Source organism: Pleurodeles waltl, chromosome 1_1 (assembly GCF_031143425.1).
Source record: "Pleurodeles waltl isolate 20211129_DDA chromosome 1_1, aPleWal1.hap1.20221129, whole genome shotgun sequence".
Classification (NCBI taxonomy): domain Eukaryota; kingdom Metazoa; phylum Chordata; class Amphibia; order Caudata; family Salamandridae; genus Pleurodeles; species Pleurodeles waltl.
Genome location: NC_090436.1, coordinates 297,127,788 through 297,150,714, shown reverse-complemented (window position 1 = coordinate 297,150,714; position 22,927 = coordinate 297,127,788). Strand labels below are relative to the sequence as shown.

Genomic DNA, 22,927 nt, shown 5'->3' with positions numbered 1-22,927 from the left:
TTGTCCCAGGACCACTACAGGCTGAGTTATGAACAAAAATGTTTTGTAAAAGAATGCCCTGAAAAGCATTATGGGACGACCGAGTGTAGCAAATATTAAAAGCCCCTAAAGGACACCGCAATAAAATGTCATTTGTAAGAAACATGGTCACATAACCATATAATTAGCCCCTAGACGGCATAACCACTTGAAAATGGATTGTCAAAAAGTAATACAATGCAACCATATGTTTAGCCCCTAGAGCGTAGAGTGCCTTGCACATTTTCAGATCTAGTAAGCCTATTGCAATACTAAGGCCCTTAAAACACATACTAGTCCAAGCTGTAAAACAAAAGTTCCAACCAAAAGAGAGTTTAAAAACAGACTGAATGGTGGGAGGAGTTATTATTTTTGGGTCCCCGCTAACAGATTGTGGGAATCCAAAGATGACAAACAGAAATAGTGCATCATGCTGAACGTTTTGGTGGTGGTTCCGTTATCCTAGGACCACCACAAGCTGAGTTATGGGCAAGAATGTTTTGAAAAAGAATACTTGCAAAGCATTATAGGGTGATTTTTCCCAAATGCACTGAATATTGTAGTATCAGCTCTCCTGCTGTGCCAGGAGAACCACATTCAGGATTTCTGTGTTTTTTAATAAAGCATTTATCAATTATAAGTATTTTTGGGAAAGCTATTGAGCGCATAGATGAGAGACAAACAAATGACTGATTAGGTGACAGTGTGAACAACGTGACCAGCACTCCAATACTGCTGATAGAGTTTGCGCTGTTGGTGCTGTTCGGGCTGTGCACGCCATGGCTGCCAGGGAGCATGAACGAGGGAGGTGAAAGAAAAAAATAGTTCACCCACACTGAAGTATATTGACAATCAAACAATTATCCATGTAACATGGTCAGTCTGCAAGGCGGGACAAATGTAAAGCAATTACCAATGACATCAAGGGATTTTTGAAAGGCAAGCCCATGAATGAGTGAAAGCGATGGGCATGAGGTGGACGTGGTTAAAAGCCCACAATACTTACAACAGGTCAAAGCGCTTGCATGCTAGACCTAAAAATGAAAGCAATGCTCAAAGAGGTGAAATCTGATAATTGAGTTACCATGCCTTGTCCCACTTCTCCTCTCGCTGTGTGCACACATTTACAGACTAGAGAGCTAACTCCAACTCTGCTGATTAGGAGAACTAGTAGATGGTGGGAAACAGGAGTAAAAAGAATGGTGTAGCAGGAAACGGGAGGTAAGGGAGAAGGGAAGTGAAGGGATCAGTCAAGTAGGACAGATATTGGGTAAAACCCAGGAAAAATATACAGAGTCAGTAAACGTAAGTAGAGAAACAGAGGTGGAGAGATAGGTAAGGTTTTGAAGCAAGGCAGCAAGAGCTAGAGACAGCAATATGGGAATGTAGGGAGTGGGAGAGGATGATGTAGAGGGAAAGGTAATGTAGAAAGAGAAGAAAGATAGAGTGATATGTATAGAGAGGTGCTAGAAAAAAGCAAGGGGAAAACTGAGAAGAGCTGAGTGAGTTTAAAGAGAGAAAGGTACAGACAGTGGAGATAATACGAAACATGGAAAGGTAGTAAGGAAAGAGTAAGGTAGTAAGAAGTGAGGTAAAGAGAACAGAGAGTGAGGAAAACCGAGAAGTTGAGTGCAAGAGAGCAACGGACTGAATAGCGAGCGCTAGTGGGAGAAATGTGAAACAGAGAAACCTGTGATGTAGTGAGTGGTGAGAAAAAGAGGGCTGAGGGAGAAGTTAAGAGGTGGCAAGACAGCGGTAAGGTAAAGTTGGAGATGAGGGTGAGGGAGGTGAATTAAATGTGAGATAAGGAAGTAGAGGTGAGGAGAGATACAAGGAGATGAGATAGATACAGAAGAAAGAGGCATAGTGATTAGGTGTGGGTAGAAAAAGCTGAGGTAGAGTGGGGGGCCGAGGAATAGAGTTGAAGAGTTTGGCACACAGTGATAGAGATGTGCAGTTGCTAGAAAGACGTGAGATAGATGCAGGTACAGTAGAGATGTTTGGAATAGGGAGGGGAAGATACATAGAGATGTAGAGATAGGTAAAGGGAGAGGGGTAAACAGAGAGGAGTGAAATTGAAGATGCAATGAAACAGGGAAACAGACAAAAGACAGAAAGCTAAAAAAAATGATGGTATTGTCACCAGTTGACTGAGTATAAGGAGTTAAGGGTGACAATTCCTTGGACGGTGGAGGCCTTGGTAAGTGCCTTATTTGCCCAAGCATTTTAATGACTTGGTTTCAAAGCAGCTCACATGTAAGGATAGCCAAAGACTTTCGGTCAAAAACAAAATATCAAAATCCATGAATATTGGTAACTTTATAGGGAGCAAAAAACTAACAATAAAGTGAGTGTCAAAATGCAAAACTGGATGGGGCCATGGAAATAGCCTTGTGCGATTAGAAGAAAAATTTTAAAGTGAGAAGAAATATCTTAAAATGAAAGACTATGCAATGATGATTAGCGGTTCAACCCCATATGGATTTATCAGAGGGTCTCTTTAAAGAGGCAAATGGGTGGCAGAGTTGTAAGACAGACACAAGATCACATTCAAGGTAGTGAGGTAGGGTCGGGACATGATCTACTTAATAGGTGGAACACTTCTGCACATCCTCATATACCTGTGCCACTTCAGCAGGTAAATGATGAAGGTGGTTGAGATTTTCAGGGGGCAAAAAGATGGCAATCTGACGAGAAATGTACCAAAATGAGGAAGTCAAGAGAGAACACACCATGCTAGTCTGGACAATAACAGCTGATATCAGGTTTCCAAACATCATCTGACAGTAGCTCCTAAGTACAGCCATCTAGATTTTGGCACATCTCTGGGTAAGGTTGTCTGTCAGGTCTGTGTAAAAGACTACAGTTAAACTATCATCTGGGATTTAAAAAATCCAGTGATTTTAAATGTCAGATAGTTTCATTCCATTACAATTCTCTGGAATTCACTGCAGCTCAATCGGTGGGTTAACAAGCGTTCGGCATGGCATGCTTAACATAGTAAAGCACACAATGTAATTTCTGTGCAAGCCTTCCGGAACTCAGAAGAACGAGGAAGAAACAAAACTATAGCACTGACTGGATGCATGTTGCTTTTTGAACAAGGATAAGAGGGCTCCATAAACAAGGTTGAGCCCACTCGGATGTGTCATCATTCTGAGTGAGGGTCGCAACGGATAAACTGTTGATGGGGGACCCCTTATAAGCCCCACAAGGGTTATCTCTTTTACAGCTGGGCTTTGGAACCTGTTGGGATCATTTCCTGACAGTCCTGCAGGACTACCTTATCCTGTTGGTTAATGAACTAAAAATTGGGAGATAGGGCTCCCGGTGGACTAAATTATGCCCCCCCCAAAAAAAATTGATGTAGCAATCCAGATTATTAGCATTCTAAAAATGAAAATGAAACCGTCCTGATTTTTGCACCGAGAAACATGCTAAAAAGTGCATCTAAATTTCTTGCTGACATTGAAGAACGCTCAGTCTTTACTGATGCGTGTTTTGGGAGTAATATTTTTGGCAGTGGTGCAATAAAGGGCCTTCTTCCTAACTGGAAAGATTTCTAAGATCTCAGGTCCGTTTTTAACCGGCTGGTGCAAAACTACTGTAAAGCATTTTCATTCGAAACGGAGATCAAAAGCAAGTAGCCAGCAGAGAACAAGATGATGTTGCAAAGAAGGTTTTAGGTAAGGTATCATTTTTTTTCCAACTGTTTCCAAGTTGTAATGCGGTAGATTACATTTCTCTGCATAAATGCGAATAGAAAATGACAGCTGGGTGCACGACAGTTCAAATGCATAAAACAGAGTTTCATTTTATCTCAACAGAATGACAGAGTTTCATTTTATCGCAATAGAATGTGTCCATTTCACGCTACTGGTCGAAGAACCATCGAGCATAAAACATTTTCAAACGGCCTGAGCGTTAAACAAAATAAGTGGGCACTGGAGGTAGTGGAGAAAACTATCCTGACTGAACAAGAAAGAAGCCTTGTTAGGGCCCAGTGGAGAGATCTAAATTTGTGAGAGGCAACTGAGCATAGGAGGAACTTCAGCAGGTGGCAGTGCAACCTAGAGTACATGAGAGCTTGGTCACTCACAGAATGAAGGCTGGTACAAATCGAGAATCATAAAGAAGGAGGACAGCTGCACTTCGATGCCAATTTCTGCACAATGACGCTTGTTGAAGGTAGCCAACCTATCATTATATCTAGCAGAGAGTGGTATGATAGTTCCACTGGCAATGGATAATCTAAGGAAGGCATTATGTAAGGTGGTGCTGTGACATCCCAGGCAGAGGGTGACCCTGACAAAAGACTGACAAGAAGACGTGGCGCCTCAACCAGACCGAAGAGAACATGTCAGCTCTCAAGGACGCCACCCGCCAACACCACCAACACCTCCGCACCGCACGAAAAACAGCCTACCGGAACAGACTTGACAACAACGCCCACAACAGCAAGGAACTATTTGGCATCGTCAAAGAACTCTCCAACCCGGACGCAGAGAACAACTCCATCCCTCCATCACAGGACCTCTGCGACTCCCTCGCGACCTTCTTCCACCACAAGATCACCGACATATACAACAGCTTCCCGACCACCGACGCGAACCCCCCCCCCGGAACCCGCTATCGACACCACCACCATCCTCACCTGTCGCCCAACCACCACCGAGGAGACCACCCACGTCATGAACTCGATCCACTCCGGATCCCCATCGGACCCCTGCCTGCACCACATCTACAACAAAGCCGACGACATCATCGCACCGCACCTCCGAGATGTCATCAACGCCTCCCTCACCACCGCCACCTTCCCGGAGAGCTGGAAACACGCAGAGCTCAACGCCCTCTTAAAGAAACCCACAGCAGACCCCACCGAACTCAAAAACTTCCGGCCCATCTCTCTCCTGCCGTTCCCCGCCAAAGTGATTGAGAAAATTGTCAACACTCAACTCACCAACGCCCTGGAAACCAACGACTCCCTCGACCCAACACAGTTCGGTTTCAGGACCAACCACAGCACCGAAACCGCCCTCATCGCAGCCATGGACGACATCAGAGCCCTGACCGACAAGGGTGAGACCGTGGCCCTCATACTCCTGGACCTCTCCGCAGCCTTCGACACGGTCTGCCACCGCACCCTGATACGACGCCTCAGCAACGCCGGCATCAGAGGCAAGGCCCTCAAATGGATCATCTCCTTCCTCTCCGGAAGAACTCAGAGAGTCCGCTTGCCCCCCTTCAGATCCACAGCCACGGAGATCATCTGCGGCGTACCTCAAGGATCCTCCCTCAGCCCCACTCTCTTCAACATCTACATGACCCCCCTGGCGAACATCGCACGCAAACACGGACTCGACCTAATATCATACGCCGACGACACCCAGCTCATCTTATCCCTCACAAACAACCCCACCTCAGCCAGGACCAGATTACATGAAGGAATGAAGGAAGTGGCGAACTGGATGACAGACAGCCGCCTGAAACTGAACGCCGACAAGACGGAGGTCCTCATCCTCAGCCCCACTCCCACCGCATGGGACGACTCCTGATGGCCCCCCGCCCTAGGCAGCACTCCCCAACCCACCGACCACGCGCGCAACCTCGGCTTCATCCTGGACTCATCCCTCACCATGACCAGACAGGTGAACTCGGTGACCTCGGCATGCTTCAACACCCTACGCATGCTCCGCAAGATCTTCCGCTGGATCCCCACCGACACCAGGAAGACCGTCACCCACGCCCTCGTCACCAGTCGCTTGGACTACAGGAACACCCTGTACGCGGGCATCACCACCAAGCTACTGAGGAAACTCCAACGGATCCAGAACGCTGCCGCAAGACTCATCCTGGACATCCCTCGCCACCACCACATCTCAGGACACCTGAAAAAACTCCATTGGCTCCCCGTCAACAAGAGGATCACCTTCCGACTCCTCACCCACGCACACAAAGCCCTTCACAACCTCGGACCCAAACTCATCAACAACCGCGTCTCCTTCTACACTCCTCCGCGCACCCTACGATCCGCCGGACAGGCCCTGGCAGCCGTACCCCGCATCCGCAAAGCCACCGCCGGAGGAAGATCCTTCTCTTTCCTGGCAGCGAAGACCTGGAACTCTCTGCCCAGCCACCTTCGCGCCATACCTGAACACCTCTCCTTCAGAAGGCAGTTCAAGACCTGGCTCTTCGAGCACTGACCCCTCCCCCCAGCGCCTTGAGACCCTTTATGGGTGAGTAGCGCGCTTTATAAATGCGAATGATTGATTGATTGATTGACAAGCCCTACTTACGATCTTCAACAGGATCCAGAAGTCACTGGGCAAAACACTGGAGGCTACCAGGCGTCAAACGCTGGGGCATGGAGGTTATGCTTCTGGAAGACACCTGGCAGGAGGGATAAGAGCAAACCTACATTCTCGGTTCCATGGCTGACAGCTAGGCCACTGCACCACCCGTGTCCAACAAAAGCTGCAATTGTTAAAAGTGGTAGGTGGGGTGAAAAAGACTACAGAATGTACTCTGCAACAGAAGGAAATAGCAAGGGCCTTTGTGAGAAGCAGCACTAGATAAAAGAGTGAGACTTACAGAAATTCATAGGTTTCCATCATGGAGAACCAAATAAACCAAATAGCACCTGCTGATCACAGACGTTAGGGTCAATTTCTGATAATACATTTGTTTTTAAGGACAGAAAAATTAACCTCACAGGAGGTAAGATAAATACCGTGTTGCAACTCACCTTCGAGAAAAAAGCAGGATCAGAAGAGTAAGGTATGTAGTCTATCTGGAGTAAAGGCATACCAACATAATTGTTACCCTGGATTTCTATTCCTCTCCACCCTCCAACTCCACACTGACCCTTCCTACTGGCTGCTTTTTACAGCGGAGACAGTAAAGTACAGATTAAGAGCTCAACATGTGTTTGGGGAATATTAAAAAACAGCATTTACAAAAGTAAAAGAAAGACTTAATTTGGAATTCATGTGTGTTGTAAATGTGCAATTCTTACGCAGTTTCATTTCTGATTGGGGTATTTTGTGGATGGCAACAATAATACTTTGGATATCACCTTGACTGTGAAAAAACATTTCCTTGATGACTTTGTTACTTCCTATTTAATAACACTCTGCTGTACTGTGCAATGTTATTTCAGTTCGCATGTTTTGGACAACGTGATCAATCAACAAAGTTTTTTTCTGAAAGGCATGTATGGGAAAGAGTAAGGCGGCTCACTACATGTAACTGGAAGGAGTGGTCAAAAAGCTGGTGACCAGCAGAGTACTACATAAAATGTGATTTTGCCTTTAACTCTTCAAAAACGATGTTACTATTAAGAACCCCGGCTTAGCAGCAGATTCGAGCTATTGTTATTAATGGCTAATTAACTCTATAGGCAGAAAGCTATACACTCACAATAAAAAAAAAACACAAAAAACAATAGGTGTCCTAGTCCTATTTATATTTAACAGTAGTCCGTACAAAGAAAGATTTCAAGCACATCACGGGAAATGAAATATAGTTTATATTCTCACCAGAAAGGGCAGCTTGTTTAGGCCTAAAAAGATAATAGAAATAAGTTGTTGTCAGTTTGGGTCAAATACAAAAAGAGGTGAGATTTAAGTCTCCCCGTGCATTGCTACTTTGGCAATGGTGATTCTAATTCGATTAAAGACAGAAGAGTAAGCTTTCGTTACACGCTGATATCTAACTGCCTTCCCGGCCTGCTGCTTGATGTGGTAATATTCCCTGTGACATTTGTGAAGGTGTTCCCGCAGAGTTACATTTCACTAATGCAATGATGGAGTCGGGGAATTAAAAGAAAGAACTTCGATCGACCGCACTAACTGCGCACCCCAAGCGCTATATATATTGCGCAGAGTAATAGCTCTCCGAGCATTTTGGAGCACCGTCTTCGAAGCACCACAGCAAAGATGAAACCAATCTTACTGTAGATTGGAACAATCACTGGACGTTTACAAAGTGACACGCATTTTGTGTTGAGCTTGACACAGTGTTATGCAAGAGTTGGGTTACCTATCAATAACAGCACCTGGCATTCAGCCCCTCAGCTCAGTAGCACCCCCAAACCTCCTCCCCCCAAGAGTGTGGTACTCTATGTGAACCCAATCGCCACAATGCACTCCCGCTGAAAGAATGGGCTGGCCTCGTGCAGGCAGACAGCAGTAAATAAGATAACTTTGTGGCTCTCCGCCTGCACCATGACAATTAGGGGCCACTTATGCAAGACATTAAAATAAAGTACTTCGAAAAATAAAATAAAGTAAACTAGGGTCTCGCATTTCTCCAAGTTACAACTATTAGCAGTTGTAAATTCTCGACCGGCTTTGTCTTGCCACATTGAACAGAAAGAAACAGTGCTGCTACAGTTCACTCGTTCTGAAGCCTATCGGCAAAAGTGCAATTATCTACGTAACCGGCAAAAGGGTCGATGTTATGCAAAGCGCTCGACTTCTGCCAAGCGAGATCACGATGCGAACAAAAGATAAAAAGTAGTCCACAAAGCTGTCAGGAAACAGCAAACCTCGCATGTTTTCAGTAATTGGGCCCTGCGCTCGAGAAGGGCTAACCACCGGAAAGGGCATGATGTATGCGTGCCTTACACTAATGAAAGCAAGCCGATTTTAATAGGCAAGCCCACGAACCAATGAAAGACACTGACGTGACGTGGACGGGGTTCCAAGCCCTTTTCTAACTCCTAAAGCGTCTCGCAAGCGAAACGCATGCTCAAGCACATGCGACGCAAGTTTGACCCTAAAAAGTGGGAAAAGTTTTAGTTAGTCTAAGCATAGTATTTTATACTGGAAGGCTATCATTCTACTACAAAGCCTCTGCTAGACTCACCCAGACACCCTTGAACTATGGTGGAAAGGTGTGTGCGTGGCGTGCAGCAGCACATTTCTGCAACTACACTAGAGAGAGGGGAGGAGAGTTCCATATCTCTGTAAATGTGGTGCTCTCCTACTCTCTCCTTTTCATGCAGTGCAGTACAGCACAGCATTTTTGGCTGCTGCACTGGGGTGTGTGAGAATTTAGTAAATCTGGGCCAAACAGTGCTATCTGACTAAACAAATCACTTATGTAAAAGGGACCTCATAGATCCTCTAGGACAGTGGTTCCCAACCTTTTGACTGCTGTGGACCCCCATTTTATCAATACTGGAGCCCGGGGACCCTCACTGAATCATTATTGGAACACGGGGACCCCCAAGGAGTCATTACTGATAGCTGGGACCTAATATTATTACATTTTTTAAGCAGCCGCGGACCCCCTGTGGAGCCTTCGCGGACCCCCAAGGGTCCCCGGCCCACAGGTTGGGAACCACTGCTCTAGGAAGCAGCCAGTCTCAGTCATTGAACGTTGACCCTCTTGTCAATATTACCCCAAATTCATTCTAATGCAGGAACTTAGCAAGCCCCAAGAAAGAAAGGTTATTCTATACTTAAGGGAGAAATCAGAAGGTCTGAGAAGAGGAATGGGAGCTTGGTCTGAGAAGGAGAGCTCCCCATATGCAATCCTGTTGGAAAATCCTGTGTAAAACAAACCCAAACAAACGTCCACTGTAGAAAAACACACTCTCAATCCACTGAATCAGAGAAGCAGAACATTAAGTGGCACAATGCATAATGATGGGGTCCCACTCCAGAATGTCATGAGTGTAAAGTCTCCCATATCTCATAGACATATATAGGCCTTGGGCTGAATGGGGGCTCCTGGAAAAGTTGGGGGTGCCCTGACAATATACTAGTTACTAACATTCATAAACCATTTTAATATCAGGCTAGGGATGTACTAGGGAAAACAGTTTTGGAATGACTCCCCCAAAAGGTGGGACTGGGAGTAATTAGCCCCCCAAGTTTCCAAAATATACAGAGGACTGACATTGATGGGTGGTGAATTTGAAACACCTGGGACTGCGCAATGCAGGACATTCAGAAAACAACCCCCTGCTTTTTCTGGCATTATTTTATCAGCTAGCAAGGCAAAAAATCAAATATGAAGTCTTCCTGAAAATAACTATGCTGCTCAGACATTAAAATGAAGTTGTCGAATGAGCCAATTACTTGAAATCCACTCAGCAAATTGAGTGTGTCAACGCTGTCCATCACATTAGGTCAGTCTGAGTTCTTAGCCTCAGTCTGGGTGTTTCAATGATCAACTTATATCTGTCAAATACCCTAGGTGATGCACTTGTCTGTCACCATCAGCCTGATAGCCCTCTCACCTAAATACTCCTGTTTCTCTAATAACTGGGATTTTGTCATACAATTTGAATAGAACTGGGAACCCACAAGGAGCTTGGTAATGACTAGACGAAAGCTTTAAGAAGCTTTGTAAGTGAAAGTTTCAGAGCCCTGGAAGGCTCTTCATGACACCCCCTTTGTCAAAATAACTAACTCTGTCTACGGATTGCTATCAGAAGTAAGTGTACACTGATCTCACTGTTGGACGTGCATGGACTTTTCCAGACTTAAAAGTTTAAAGGATTACCCATTGAACATATGGCTACTCCAACTAGCATCGTTTTAGAATTCTACTCTAGTTTGTGAACTTTATCTAGTCACCACAGCTTTTGATTGGAGTACTTATCTCATACCCGTCTTGACAGCATATAGATATATTATTTTACCAGTTCTATTGCCATGTCTTTCCCTCTCTTTTTAATGTCATTTTGTTTTTGCAAATGGGTCATGATGATGAACTATTGTAATTGAAACGAGAACAATAAGGCTGAGGAAATGGATTGTAATTGAGCTGCCCATAGGGTAGACCTGCAAATACGTTGTCCTGCCAAGCCCAGGAGGGGTGACAATGGGCAGAGAAGATCTCTATTAAGAATAACTTTAGAGAATAGCTTGGCATCTTCTTGGTTGATAGCTTAGACCTTTGTGAACCCATGAACTCAATTGTCTGCTTTGGCTAGGTCGCAGCTCTTGTGTCAGATATTCCATGGTCATCTCATCTGTGTCAAATTTCGTCCCAAAAGACACATGATGCAGAGGATAGTGAGGCACCACTGAGCCATAGAGTTATGCATAGACAGTAAAAGAGCATAGCACTGCGAGTCCCCTCTGTAACACTGCCTACCCAAGTAGTTGAGTTTATGATAGGAGCACTATGCTTTCTCGGAGGGAATGCTTGATATTTCGGTCAGTCATTTGAGGGGGAGATAGGTGGGACTGACCGCACACAGGCTCACATGTTCTCATTGACAACAACCATGTATTATGCTATTGACACAGGGAAAGATTAGGGCGCTTCTAGGTTATGGAACACCACAGAGGGAAGACATACGTCTGCCCATGGTCAGGAGAGTAGTCAAGAATGTTACCTCGCTTGTGTAAATGTGAGCCAAAAGGGCCAGAATGAGAGATACAGTAAGAGTTCACGTTTCTAGATTTAAGGAGACCCATGGTCCATATGTAGGTTTAATGATTCATATGATACATATTTCTGGCTTTTACAGGACAGTATTGTATAAATAAACCAGAGGATGGAACCCCATCTACTGGGTGCCTGTCATTTCACACATGCAAAAATGTTTCTCTCTACCTAGTAAACAGGTAGGAGCATGTATGAGGGTTGATGGGGTATCTGCACCTCTACAGATTAGCATCAAAACCCAGCTGTGCTGCCCAAGGACTAGTGCTACAGCACAAGACTCTAAACTATCTGCTTTTAGTGAATGAACATTCTACTGGTGACTCAAAATGTATCTCGATGACTTTACTCACAGTATTGCACGTTTTCTAAATCATCATTTTGAATGATTTTTCGAAACATTTTTACAGACTGATATGTTTTTGGTGATTTGGTAATTTACAGCAGTGACTTTTAACATTCAGGCAATGAACTGGTGTCCCTGGATCTCTGACACACTTGGTGTTGGTGGAGGAATGAAGGACGGCTGTGTACGTGTGTGGGACGTCAGCAGTGGGACAGTCATTCACTCCGCTGAGACAAGTTCTCAGGTGAGTTACTGAGACTTTTACGGTGCACGTGAGAAAAGCTAAATGATTCCTAACTCTTGTAACCCCCAAAGAAGATGTAACTATATTATCATCCCAAGGTTAACAAATAGCATTTTCATTTTCGAATACAAGAAAAATGCCATAAAACATCATAGGTAATAAACTAATATATTCATGAAATATAAACCTATGTGTGAACAAAGTGAATAATCAAGTAAGAAGAAAAATAATGAGTGAAAAAGACTGAGAATTGGAAACAAGCATTGGCAAATATATTGGGATTCGCCTGTGTTAGTATTAACCACTTGTTTATTCAAATTGTGCCAGGGATCAGATATAAAGACCTGAATGAGTACTGGAAAAAAACAGAATTGGCTTTTGCAACAGTGCAAATGCTCAATACAAAACCGAAATGTGGTCCATTTTCAGGTGATTAGAAATGTCAGAGGGGGCTACCAGCCTTGTAGGACGTCAGTACACCGAAGCAAGCAAGATTACGTTTTTGAAGGGAGCATCACTTCAGAAAATGCACAATGCATAACCAGACATATAGATTGGAGCTATGATTTACAATCATGTTAATGTATGTGCCTAAGGCACTGCAAAAGTGTTTCAGGATTAGTGAGGCTACAGGAATTGTTAACATGAGAAAACAGGTTAAACATTCACCCCGAGTTTCAGTGCACAAAGATTTCAACTGCCCAAGGGTAAAAAGGGGACTCAATGGTGTCCAATTAGGTTTCCTAAACTGACAAGTAGCGTGATAAAGTGGGCGTGCTCTTTGAAAAGGAGCTTGTTCTGGTATACTCTTAATATTGTTGTGCCATTCTGAGTAACCACAGTGCACAGTGCGTTAAATACCTGAAGCTTCATTAGATTTAAGCAGGTCAAACCTTCTAACATTTCACAGGGGAGCATGCATAGTATTTACCTCACCATGCAGGATTTCAGTGCGTTTTACACCAAATTCTGCATGTTACGCCCCACAAGCTTGTAATCGGAGATATTTCCAACACCTTATAAATACCATATCCTGTAGTATTGTTTATCAGGTGTGCTAAACAGCACCTACTCTCCTAATCAGGGCCATGAACTAATTTTTTTTACCCTATCCTGAATTTATCCGAGGAGTCAAGTCATATCTTTTTTGATGCACCCCTCACTCTTGATTCACATGAGCACCGGTTCAGTTTTGAGCACTATTTCAAATTACTGCTGATATTATTTGGTAAATTCAATTTAAGTGTTCTAAGGTTGGGTTTCATATTTATTTTTCAAATTGCCCGAGTCATATCAACAAATGTTAAGTGTGTATATTTCTGGTGAATGGGACCGTGTGTGGAGAGCAGGGTATCCACATTTATGAGGATGTTAGCATGGCAGTCAATAAATCTATTAGAATAAAACACTCAAAACGAAGGTAAGGTCTATGTTATTAGCCCATTAATAAGGGCTACTATAAGTGGTGGTAAAATATTGCACTCAAATTCAGAGTTGGTGTCGCACATTTTCGGGTTTTGACATGGACTTCAAGGGCCAGCTAAAAATGGGAAAGTAAGGTGTCAAAAGGCATCGTGAAAGCGCAGAGAGGGTGGAGAGTGCTAGGCCAGCAATCAAAGTAACAATGACAATCCTTTCATCGGCAGCAGCATGAGCAGGCAACACGGTGTTCGCCACCCACCTAAGCCTAGACTTTCATCACAAGTGTTGCCATTAGCAAAACATAGGCGGACACACCACCCCCAAAAACAGAGAATTCAGTCATTTACACAGTGAACTCAATTGTTTACACATATTTTACCACATCTCTAACCAAGAGAAAATAAAAAAAATGGTGTCCCAGCACAATGAGGTGCTAGTGTCAAAGCCACAATGGCAATTAGGTAGAAAAGCTGTTTATGAGGTATCTAACCAGCGTGCAATGGAATGTCAGACACCACCTATTTTCGCAGTTTCACAAAGCTCAAACTTTGCATTAGAGTGGTTTGCAGTAACTTGTTACATTATGCAAGCATGATTTTGCAGCTCTGGCAGTTGAACGACCAAGCGGAGTATAGCAGTGTATTCTCACCTTTCATATCAAAGCATGACTGATGAAGAGTCTGCCTGCGCACCCTTGTAGTTGTGCACCAGGAACATACAGTGCAAAACAAGAAAAGTGGGTGTTAACGCAGAAAGTTAAAAAGGCAACCCAGTTAGCGTTCATGCACCAATGTCCCACAATCAGCTTCAGTGCACAGAGGCATGGCAAGTATCACCCTCCTTACAGCGCCTTGAGATGCTAGGAACTAGAACTTCATAAATGGATTGAGGGGGGGGAGTCCTGCAAAGGGTATAGAGTGCTAGGAAAACACTGGATAACCATGGAAATGACCCAGCACTGCGTGAAACACTTGCCTTAGGATACAGCTGGAATCATAATCTGTGTGTAAAGGTCTGTTCCCAGAGATCTAGGATGAAGCGCTACACTACTATTACCAGTACAATCTCCTCTGTGCTGGGGTTAGAGACTCAGACAAGGGCTCCTCCAAGAAGCAAGAACAAGACACGAACGGAAGATTGGGGAGGGAGTTAATGGTGACACATTGTACTGAGGTTGTTATCACATAAGGGGTTCAGGTTTCATCAGCAATAGAGTCTCATAATTTACACTTAGAGCAGTACAATCCCCTTCCACATTTTTAAGAGGAATCCACCACAGCACTCACCAAAATAATACTGCCAGTGTGCAACAATGCGGCCCTTTCAACTTGCAAACCAGTGACAGAAGGCATGCCTTTACATGGGTAAACCTGCCATGACCGCATGAAACGGCAACACACAGAGAGACCATGAAGAACGCAGGCATGAAAGAGTTAACCCTTGTGGCAGTTTGATGGCAACTGTTAACGGTCCATGACGGCTGTGCTCGCAGGCTTCCTTACGCCCTGGGCCCTGCTCACAGCCCTAACCTGCATCAGCCAAATCTGATGTCTCCATGACACATTCCCAAGATATATGACCCCAGAAGTGCTGTGGCACTTGAAGATAGACATACAGAAATACACTCACGGTTAACAGCAGCGTTCTTTCACAAGTAACGGGGAAGTATACAAGGGGGATCACAGAAGCAGCAATGTCTTACTACCTATAAAAATATAACAAGAATGCTTGAAATGTGTGAAGCCATGGAGCGATTAGGCAAAGGAGGGAGGACAAAGAATGCAAGTGCTGTGCAGGCAAAATCTAAAAAAAAGGAGTTCCACAAAAGTGGATGAAAACAGTACTTGGGCCTCGGGACAGCGCAAACACACAAAGAAATAACTTTGGTAAATGCAGTAAATATGCTACAGCCATTAGAATTGGAGGGAAAGTAACTGGCAATCACAGGAACCAATGAAAAGCAAGGGTGGGATGTAAGCTCCTTTTAAGATTTATATTAAATACAATAGATTTCACAAGCACAGCACATGTGATGAGCAGGTGAAACCTAAAAATAGATAGCCTGTGGAATAATGAGAGAGCTTCATGAAAACACATAAACAGAACAAAAATAGGGAGAATATAGAGTTTGAAGAGTGAAGAAGTGAGTATTGATAAAGGATGGGCAGAAGTAATAGAGAATAAGTCAATGAAAGTGAGTACAAAGAGTATGAAGGATTGGAGTGAGGGAGGGCGAGGAAGAGAGCAGTAAGAGAAAGGATAATCAAGAGGAATACTGCGATAGTGGGAGGCTAGTGGAAGAGAATAATAGAATGTAATTAGGAAAATGAGAGAATTTAGGATAGAAATAATAATAAAAAATTAGGGAAATATTATCAGAGGGAATACAAAAGCAAGATTGGTTGTGGGAGGTAGGTTTCCAACCATAACTTTGGAGGAAGACAGCATAAAGTTGCTTATAGTTTTAAACCTGAAAAGTGCTCTGCCAGTTTGGCCCTGAAAGCCCCAAAGTTTGGTATCAGTAATTAATTAAATAAATAAAAGAAGACGGTGACATTGAGAGAAAATGTCAACAACTTAGAATTTGCCAAAATCCTATTCTAATTCCTAAGTGGAGCTTAAAAAACTAAAGGACAATGGGGGGTGCAAGTTACTTTGCTTCTCCAACATAGAAAAACACTGGCATACCCACCCCTGTCCAAGGACACTGCCAACTGTATACCTAGGCAGGGTTGGGGCATAAACTGCAACGTAAAGCAGTGAACCTCAGAACTGAGCAAAATCTATAGCAAAAATGCACAATATGCAGTATAAACTAGTGCACACCATAAAAGAGATGCTCCAACACACACACTCCAAAATGTGGAAATACCCTTAAAAGACAGTCTAGCTTCTGGCACCGGCAGCACCAGCACCAACTCAGCAAGCAAACCCCATCTATAATCAGAGTAAGACATTACTAGGCTCTTCACATCTACTCTACTCTGCTTTCTTGAGTTAGCCAATTAACATTCACATATGAAACAACAGGGACATCCCAGTCTGGCAGATTTAACAATAGCTGTAGTAATATACCTGGACCATCTATATTTAGTATATAGATTGTGAAACTAACGAATTGCCACTTTGCTTTCAATATACAAGCAGTTGCTCATTGGCCCCTTCCATTTTCCTGTATATTTGTATAGTATAGCAACCCTTCTAAGTAACACATTTTGAGTTGTGTTCGCCACTACCTGATATTCAAGCTGATGTAAAACCCCCACCTCTAAATGATTTATGTGTCCCCTACTGCAATATCATTTTTGTCAGTAACTGTAGCAGATCCCCTCATACTTCTTTTCACTTAGAATATGGATAAAGACCATTGCGATGCCATGAAAGTATCCTGACATGGGTTTCTTACTTTTCACCCATCCTCTTTATTCAATTGTTCACCATTTCTACCTTGCTACTCTGCTATCAAACACTAAAGGATATAATAATCAAAAATGAATGCAACACAATGCAGCAAGCTGCCTTGCTGTGCTGCATGAAAGGGAAAGGACAGGAATGTGCTGTATTTACCCCTATACAGTAAATTCCTGGCCTTTCATAACCCTGGTGCACTTTCTGGCTGCCTAGTGCCAACACAGACCCCCTTGCGCCATGCTGCAGTGGTGTCTGCATTGCAGGCAGGGTTGTCTTTGTGTAGGGGGGTACACCTTCCTCTACAAATACAATCCTCCGATGCCTTTTCCGTAGAATACAGCACACTAAGAAAGAGGAAACAACAAGAAGAAATAAGGACATTTTTCCTCATTGTGTCTCTGATGGGGAGGTGTACAATTCTGATGCATTCCTAGGTCTAACAATGTTGGTAAATCTAGAAATGTGTCAAAATCCACGAGTTAATGCGTGAGAACACCCAAACTCCACCAGTGACATGCTTCCCTGCTGCTTTGCACTGCCTTGTGTTAATCTAGATTTATCAAGCCACTCAGGGCCACGCAAGGTGGCATTGCATAACTTGATAAATCTCATTTAGGTTCCGCATTGCACTTGTATCCCCTTATGACGCGCAAGAGCAATGCAAAATCTTGATAAATATGCCCCTAAGTTTATCTGCTGCAACGAAGCCCAAAACCCTGCACCAATGGTTGTAAAGAAGGGAGTTACAATAAAACCCCATAGGAGATTATGTTAAATTAAATTAAAATAGTTAAAATACATTTTATTATAAAATAATAACTAACCTATAGCTATTAAACATTTATAATTAAAAATAAATTAAATAATATGTAATATTTTAAATTACTATGGTAATTTAAATTAAATTGTCTAAAGGAGTTAAAATATAAATTGATATAAATGAATGTTAATAAATGAAAAAGTAGTTTGTATTTATTATTTAATGATAAAATATGAATGATTACATAATATATATTATTGTTCAGAATTACATAATACGTATGCTCTTTATAATATTTTTAGAATTTGTTTATATACATTTATATTTTCAATTTGTTAAATAATGTAACTTAACATACTTATTTAAAATAGTACATATTTATTATTTAATTAAACAAAATGTAATGACTGTGGGCTAATAAATATTAAATACCAATAGGTTATTATATATCATATAATTAAATGATAAATAAGTTCAATTTGTATATTTTTTTATCATTGAGTTATATTAATTTGTAGTTTTGGATATTTTACATAATTTAATTTAATTTAACACTATTTTCTATGGGGTTTTAGCTTAAGTCCCTCCCCCCACTATTTTCTATGGGAAGGTGCTGCTGTCCATGTGTAGTGCTGGACTTAATACTAAAGTGTAAGTTATTACAAAAGTGTAAGTTGCTACAAAAGTGAAGTTTATGAATACCAAAAGTAGTAAACTTACTCAAAAGAGTAAATGCTCTCAAAAGTATTTGTTACCTTTGTGAATCAGGCCCCAGTAGCGGCGATGTGATGATCTTGCTCTTTCAGTACTATAAAGCCACAGTTTATCTGCAGTAACCTGTTAAATTAAAAGTTTTTTCTTTAAGTATCACGTTGATCTTTGCTCTTAAAAATCAAAGCTAAAGAACCTCTCGATGTTTATTAGAAGTATGGAACTTCTGATACAGTCATCATTTTAATAAAGGAATGACATTAAAACAACTCACAATCTCACATCAGAAGCTATCACTTACTCTCTACATGGCTGTTGCATACTATGCCCTGACTGAGAATCTGAAGCATTGTACAAGCAGGCCCTAATATGTCTAATCCTTTTTCCTGCAAATTGGTAAATTCCCCAATTTACTTGACCTTTACATTTCTACTAGTTTGATGCCAAACTATTTGTTCTGAACTTTTAGAATTAAACATCATATATCACTTTCCAGTATGTATTCGTGGAACAGTGCAACAGGCACATTACTTTGAATGCATAGGCTCTCAATCCTTGGAAAGTTGAACCTTCACAGAGAAAATCCTACTTCCTACTAAGACATAGAACCCTCAGTGGTCAAATGAAATCCCAATTGACTGGTTGAGTACTCTGAAACCTAGTGCCATTTTCACCAATGATTGATGCACTTAGAACTCACAGCCAAAGCAAATCCTACCAACAAGGCAGATGAAGGGCCAGATTTATTAATATTTGCTGTGTTGTGCTACATCAATTAAAGAGAGCATGATCGTGCCAAATTTACTAACATATGGCAGATTCCTGCTCTCTGCCTGTACTGGCAGACTGTGTGCTGCCTAGCTCCAATACAGGCACCCTTACACCATCGTGCTAGGTTGCCTGCATTGCAAGCAGGATTGTTAGTGTGCAGACAATGACACCTTCCTGCACAACAGTAATCCTTAGAAGTGTTTCCTCTTTCTGTGTGTGCTGCAGAATGAAACCATCCAGATGGAAAAACAGGAGCGATAAAGATGTTTCTTCTCATTGCACCTCTATCAGGAAGGTGTACAATTTTGACACATTTCAAGGTTTACTCGTATTGGTAAACCTGAGAATGTGCCAAAATGCATGGGTGGATGTGTGGGAACACCCACTCTTCACCCATGTAAAACCTTTCTGGTGCATATTAACACAAGGCAGCGACTTGAGCTGTCTTGCATTACACAATATTTTACCAAGCCATGCAGGGCCATGCAAGGTGGTTTTCTGTGGCTTGGTGTTTCTGTCTAAAGAATGAATGATGCAAGAGCAACACAATCCTTTGATAAATCTGGCCCAAGATGCTGGAAACATTAAAATAGCCTTAGTTGAGGCACATATACATGCAATTGCAGCTCAACCTAAGGTAGGATACAATGTTCTCTCCCTCAAATGCCATTATCATGACACCCTGACAGATCTGATAAATAAACTGACGATATCAACCGTCTCTGGAGGTTCCACAGTATTGCAGTGTAGAGAATCTATTTAATTCAAGTATCCAAAGTTACACCAGGGATACATTTTTAGGAACCACTATCCTGACAAGGACTTCCCTTCCCTCGTCTCTCAGGACTATTGTTGATCTTTCTTTTTATATAAAACAAGCTAGGGCATTTGCTGTGGTCTCATTGTTTGAATTTATATTGTTAACTGTTGATGTATGTTATTTTACATTTTTTTCCTGTGGTTTGTATCAAATCCCCACATTTGCATGAATCTGCATTACTCTGATACTGTTTAAATTATTTCACCCATTTGTTTTTATGATGCAAAAATAAAAAAGAAGTCATGAAATAAGAAACCAAGTCAACATCAGCTTGCTATGCAGCTACACTGATCATGGAAATAAAATCCCAAAATAGACTTTGAAGCTGAACATTAAAGGTTTAGGCAATTGTGCTCCTAAGTTCTCCCATCAATACCATTTACTAATTCTCAAGCGATGTGTTAAAAAATGAATCACAATTTAAGATATCAATTTGTAAGCTGTTGGCTCCTAAAAGGAGATGTATTTAAATTTTATAGCTATAAATGTTAACTACAATGAAATTTGTATTTCTGTAGATATGCTCTCTTTTATGGTTGCCACAAACAAAAGAGCTGGTGACTGGACATGGGCTACCAAAACATCAGTTAACTCTCTGGAACTATCCTTCACTAACACAAGTGACAGAAATCTACGGTACGTACTACACAGGAAGTACTATCCAGGGCTCGTTTAGCCAACTTTGTCCTTGTGCCATTGGTCACAAAAACATACTTTTTTGTATCCTAGATTGATGTAACTACACCATACATACCTTCACATTGGACTTTAATAAGACAGTTGAACTGAGATAAAGTATTGATGCCTGTATTGTCTTACAGTTTAAATGAATGCTCACTAGCAGAATTGTTTAGGTATCATTTGGAAAGTAAATATTGGATACAGTAGTTCGTTTGATCCTGAACTGAACCTAGAGTTTAAATGCCTTACCTTTTAACGTTTTCACATTTAACATAGCATGTTAATCAATGCAGAACATACATCTATTTCCGAGTCCAGCAGGTGGGACAAGAATAGAGTATGAAGTCAATTTTTTTTAAATGTAGTTGGAAGGATGGTGTTAAATATGTTAAGTTACTGTTATGAGTAATTTATTAAAGAGTTCAGGTCTATTTACTCAGTGTTTTTCTCCTCTTTCTTCCCATGCAGAGTTGATGATCATTTCCAATACTTTAATTACTCCCTGTCCATTTTTAGGCATAGACTATGAGTGTTTAATTATAGATGAATTGATTTGTCATTGTCTAGCTACTCTACTAGTAATCTGTTATATTCTCTATAATTCTAAAGCAAAAGCCAAGATTCACAAAGCTTTTGCATCGGGTTTGCATTACTTTTGTAATGCAAATCTGATGCAAACCTTTATTGGGATTTACAGACCAACGCAAATTCGAATTTGCATTGATTTGTAAGGAAAAGTAAAGCAAACAGCATAAAGCACTGGTTTGCATTACTTCTTGTCAAGGGGGTATTAAATAGGTGGTAGATTGGCACTGCCGTGGTACCCAGCCATACTCTTCGATGCAAAACCCTATCTACCAATATTAGTAGGCAGGGTTTTCTGCCAAAAAATAACACTGCCTGCAGTAGCGACTCGCAGCCCGCTAAAGGGGCGGGGCGATGTACGGGGGAAGTGTAATAAACTTAAAATAAAAAAAATAAAATTTACCTGGATCGTCGCTACTGCCGCATGACTCCTCTGGTGCAGACACAGGGTCACAGCCTGCCCTGCGGCCAATCCTGACTCTGCTCCGAGCCAGAGAACCTGTGCGCAACTGGACAAACATACATGCACACTGAGGGGGAGTGCGCACAGTGCTCGTCAGAGCCCGTGGCCCCACCCCTTTACAAGAAAACACAGTTTATTATTGTTTTCTTGTAAAGGTTTTGCGGCTGCCACTGCTGGCGGGGGGGCTTGCTCCTCTGCCCTAGCACTGACTACTGAAACGCAGGCTTTAATAGGAGAAATGTTTTCATTTCTGCTTTCTTTTCTGACTTTGCATGTGTGCTGCACTGTACACCACGCATTCAAAGTAGGAAAAGTTTTAAATTATGGCTAAGCATAGTGTTTTGTATTAGAAGGGAACCCTTCCAGTATAAAACCTATACTAGACACACGCACACACCCTTGCACTACGGCACCCACACTAGGGAGAGGTGAGAAGAGTGCCATATCTCTGTAGCTATGGTGCTCTCTTATTCTCTCCCTGTCATGCAACACAATGAAGCATATTTAGCTGTTTTGCTGCATTGCATGACAGTTTTGTGAATCTGGGCCAATCTGTCATCCAGATTCTCCCATCTGCTATGTCATTTTGTAGGATCACAGGTTGTGGGCAGCATCATTTTTTGACCTTGCTTCTAACTCTCTGTAGGAGGCTGGCCTGGCTTATAGTGGGTCCCTAAAGGCACTTACACCTTGTGCCAGGCCCAGTTATCCCTTATTAGTAGATTAGTAGTGTTCCAGCAGCTTAGGCTGATGGAGGTAGCTATAGCAGAGCAGCTTAGGCTGAACTAGGAGACATGCAAAGCTCCCACTATACCACTTATATCATATAGGTACTATATCATAAGAAAGACAATACTCAAAGTTACTAAAAATAGAGGTACTTTATTTTAGTGACAATGTGCCAAAAATATCTCAGAGGATGTACTCCCTTAGGAGGTAAGTAAAATACACAAAATATACAAACAAACCAAAATCAGGTAAGTAAAACAGTCAGAAAGTAGTCCAAACACTGTAGAATACAATAGGATGCAATAGGCCTGGGGCAACACAAACAATATACTAAGAAAGTGGAATGCGAACCAGTAATGGACCCCTCGGCTAGTGTAGTGTGTAGAGGGTCGCTGGGAGTGTAAGAAAACACTAAGGGTGTCCAAGATACCCCACCCCAAGACCCTGAAAAGTAGGAGTAAAGTACTACTATTTTCCCAGAAAGACACTAAACTCATGATAGAAGATTCTGCAAAGACCGCAACAGACAGCAAAGCACTGAAGATGGATTCCTGGACCTA

At 42.2% G+C, this 22,927-nt stretch overlaps 1 protein-coding gene across 1 annotated transcript in view; it reads left to right on the top strand.

Moving 5' to 3' along the window:
• The window catches only part of CDC20B (cell division cycle 20B), a 221,578-nt gene that overhangs the window by 182,461 nt on the left and 16,190 nt on the right, over positions 1–22,927 (top strand). Inside the window, exons 10-11 of the mRNA XM_069222003.1 lie at positions 11,889–12,014; positions 20,428–20,545. Coding sequence (XP_069078104.1) covers positions 11,889–12,014; positions 20,428–20,545 — 244 coding nt within the window. The remainder of the gene's footprint in view (positions 1–11,888; positions 12,015–20,427; positions 20,546–22,927) is intronic.